Source organism: Corylus avellana, chromosome ca4 (genome assembly GCF_901000735.1).
Source record: "Corylus avellana chromosome ca4, CavTom2PMs-1.0".
NCBI classification, from domain to species: Eukaryota; Viridiplantae; Streptophyta; class Magnoliopsida; order Fagales; family Betulaceae; genus Corylus; species Corylus avellana.
In genome coordinates this window covers 22,158,456-22,162,091 of record NC_081544.1, presented here as the reverse complement: position 1 = coordinate 22,162,091, position 3,636 = coordinate 22,158,456, and the positions used below count along the sequence as shown (strand labels likewise).

Here is a 3,636-nt window from a genome sequence, read left to right as displayed (position 1 = left end):
ACCTGACCACTTTTCTTCTTAAGATACACATATTTTTTAAAAAAATTAAAAAGGAGCAACTCAAAGATCGAGTGGCCGAACCACCTCAAAATGATGAAGAGGAGGGGTGGCCCCAAGCTACCCTCAAAAATATCAAAACTGAGTGTTATAAAACTTCATTTCTTTACATTTCTCTATTCCCATAGATAAAAATAAAAAATAAAAAAGATTGTTTAGAATCTGATTTTTTATTTCATGTACTTTTCTTTCTTGAATTTTGTTGGGGGATAGAAAAAGGCAAAGATATTGTGTTTTTACAATATTCACTTTTGTTGTTTCACGTTGATGTGTCATCCTTTCACTTGAGGGCAGAAAAAACTTGGTTTGTGTCATGTCTTTATAAAAGTCATCTTTTGAAATTATTAGTTTTGAAGAATAAGGTTTCTTGGATAAATTTCTATTACTTCAGGCTTGAAAAAAAATAAAAATGAAAAATCGATAGCTAATTAAATAGACAAATTAACTTCTATGAAGCTTATTTTTGTTCAGTAGAATCAGTACCAAAGAAACTTTGTACGAAAACTATTTTTGGAAACATATTCTGGATATATATATATTTATGTTCATCCATGTGGACCATGATATTATTATTATTATTAAGGGCTTGAACAGTTTCCGAAATTGTTTTTCCTTCTTTCTTTTTTTTTTTTTCTTTTCTGCGTCATACTGTTCTAAACAAGTGGAGAAATCATATTAAATTCAATTGTTTCTCCTTGTCCCAGCATAATTAGGAGTCGATAACGTAGAACCAAAAGAAAAGTAACATAAGATAAAAGAAATTGAATGAACTTAATTAAACCGACTCATACGGAACAGAAAACAATAAAGATGTCAAATACATATTTAAATTTAAGATTTTTTTCTTTATCATACTAACAAGAAAATCTCTACCAAATACTAACAATATCATACCAACGAACTCTAAATAACGTTTCCTTCTTCCATAACTCTTCAAAAGAACCTATTCTATATCAGATTGGAAGGGAAAAACTTCATCTGGATGGTCATCGATCCTCAACTTGCATACATTGGAGTTGCAAGTTTTAAAGTTGTACAATATTAGGCTGCAAAACCCCTGCATGAGTGCAATATCAGAATTGTCAAAACATAAGGGAGACGTATCGTGTTCTACACGCTGAACGGCTTCAATGCTCATAGTTTGTCTCTTACTCCAAACTTTGGTGTCATAATCTTCCATTACCCACAGGTGCAAAGAACTCTCTTCCATGCAAAGCATCGCAAGGCGGCCACCATACTCCACTACCTTCATATGCTCAAAATGATGCTCATTGCACAAAGCGAAAGGTAGTTCAAATGTTATCCAACTCTCAGTATCTACAAAAAATGCGAAGATTTTGTTGTTGGTTATAAGCCAATGAAGTGCACCGCGTGTAGACACGGCAGGTTTCCAACTTAAGAGCTCGCCCCATGGCAACAAAACATCATTTAATCGTTTCCATGCCCATGTCTCGGATGAAAAAATTTCGCAATGAAGAGCATTGTACGATATAGACTTGTAGTTGATGCATGCACACTTAGGTTTTGAAAATCGAACTATCTTATAGCATAAAGGATCTAATCTGATTGCCACCATGCCAATTCCTTCGGTGAAGTATCGTGTTCTAGGATTTGGTATGGGGTGCCATTCTTCGGTACTAGGCTTGCAGACATAATATTCGGGTATTCGTAATCTTCTTGTGTTATTTTCATTCACGCATAATAAGATACCTTGTTTGGTAGCTGCTTTGATTTTGGCATGACAAGGCAAAAAATTAAGGGAGAGCAGGTTGGAATCAGTACCAAAATCCGTGATGGAGACAAAACGCTGAGACATGGGCTTGCTAGAAAACGAGGTTTGTGTGAAGAATCCAGCTATTGTTTTTGTTCTGTGACGGAATGCTTGCATGAAACTTGACTCATAGGTGATCAAGTTCAAATCCTTGGAGACCATTCTGCATCGCCCAATAGTCTTTAGATTTGTTCGGCTAAAGATTTCGAATAACATATCTGGGGGAAGAGTGGAGGACTCCATTAGAGTAGAAACCCTCACCCTCCTTTAGATCAAGGGTGGAGGAGAATGTTTGTTTGTGAGTGGTTGTTTGGGGTTTCTGTCTTGCGATATAAAGCTGGCTATTCTAAAGAAAGAAACGATGAGATGAAAATTTAGGGCTGAAAATCTATGCTGTAATATGTGAACTCTATGCTCCTTTAACTCCTTTTTTATAATAATAGAATTACCCTCCAAAACTTGGGTTTCTGAAAACATATAGGATGTCAAATCCTTTCCATGAAGGTTTAGGTGTCCTATTTAACTTACTTCCGAAAAACATATACTGCTTATAAGAAATAGTATTAAAATTAAACAAAAATTAACTGCGGATCGATTAACCTTTCAATATTTATTAATTATATTGGAGGAAAGGTTGACTGAATTACCTATTTTAAATTAAAAAAGAAAACTTAAGGACCTAATTGTCAAAATTGAAAATCTAAGGGCTTAATTAAAATTACATGAAAAATTATGGACTAAATATGATTCACAATTAATAATATATAGGGATGTTTGCACTAAATTAATTCTCGATCGTCCATTTTTGAACTGGCTCCTCTTCGCATTAATTGCATGCAGTTGGGCATTTCTCGTTATTAAAATGGGTGCATGACATTGACGGCACCCCACGAAAGTGTCTTTCTGTTATGATTTGTTTTTACGTTGTGTAAGAAATTTTAATGTTATTCTTCAAGTATATATATATATATATCATTGTTTTTATTTAATTCTCTAAATAAAATTTTAATGTTATTCTTCAAATATCTCAATTTATTCATTTTCTGCTTTATCGTCATATGTAAAATAAAGGTGATCATCAATTAATTAATGTGTGTGACAATCTTTTTTTTTTTTTTTAATGTTAATATCATGTACTAGAGTATTATTTATAAGTCTGTGTCACATATTAATTAGAGCACTTGCGTGGAAAAAGTAACAAGGATCTTGAAGTTTCTAAGGGGTAGTCCATTTGGTGGGGATCACGCCTTATGAAGCAGAGGTTACTAGTTCAAATTCTCACTCCTTCCTCTTATGTGGATATGTCAAAAAAAAAAAACAAAACAAAACAAAACAAAACAAAAAAACAATAATATACTACTGTTTTGTTTTTTTAATTATTTTTAAATTATTAAGTTCTTTTGTCTCCATATTTTTCTGTAATAATTAATTCTAAATCAACAACCCTAACCTTTAAACTGTAGTAGGCCAAAGACTTAAATGACAGTGGAAAGACTTAAGGCTCTGTTTGGTTTGCGGAATAGAACCTTGGATTGGATTAGCTAATACTAGGTATAGCTAGTCCTTTGTTTGGTAACACTCTATTTATGGGAATAGTCAATTCCTATGGGACTACTAATCTCATACACACGGTTAGCTAAGCCACTCAAAAATGTGTGGCTTAGCTAATCATTTCCTGTGGGATTAAATTAATTGTGTAAATTGCCACAAAAAACCTCACTTGTGAGATTAAATTTCGTTCTCTCTCTCTGATTCTTCTATATATATATATATATATTCGTTTCTCTTTTCTTCGTCTCTATATTTCG

The 3,636-nt window shown here is 33.1% G+C and overlaps 1 protein-coding gene across 1 annotated transcript; it reads right to left on the bottom strand.

Annotated features, from left to right (window-relative positions):
• Window positions 1-1,000: 1,000 nt before the first annotated feature.
• On the bottom strand, window positions 1,001-2,071 carry LOC132178225 (F-box protein At5g49610-like). The gene has a single exon (XM_059590674.1). The coding sequence runs from the start codon at window positions 2,069-2,071 to the stop codon at window positions 1,001-1,003; it is 1,071 nt and encodes a 356-aa protein (XP_059446657.1).
• Window positions 2,072-3,636: the final 1,565 nt, after the last annotated feature.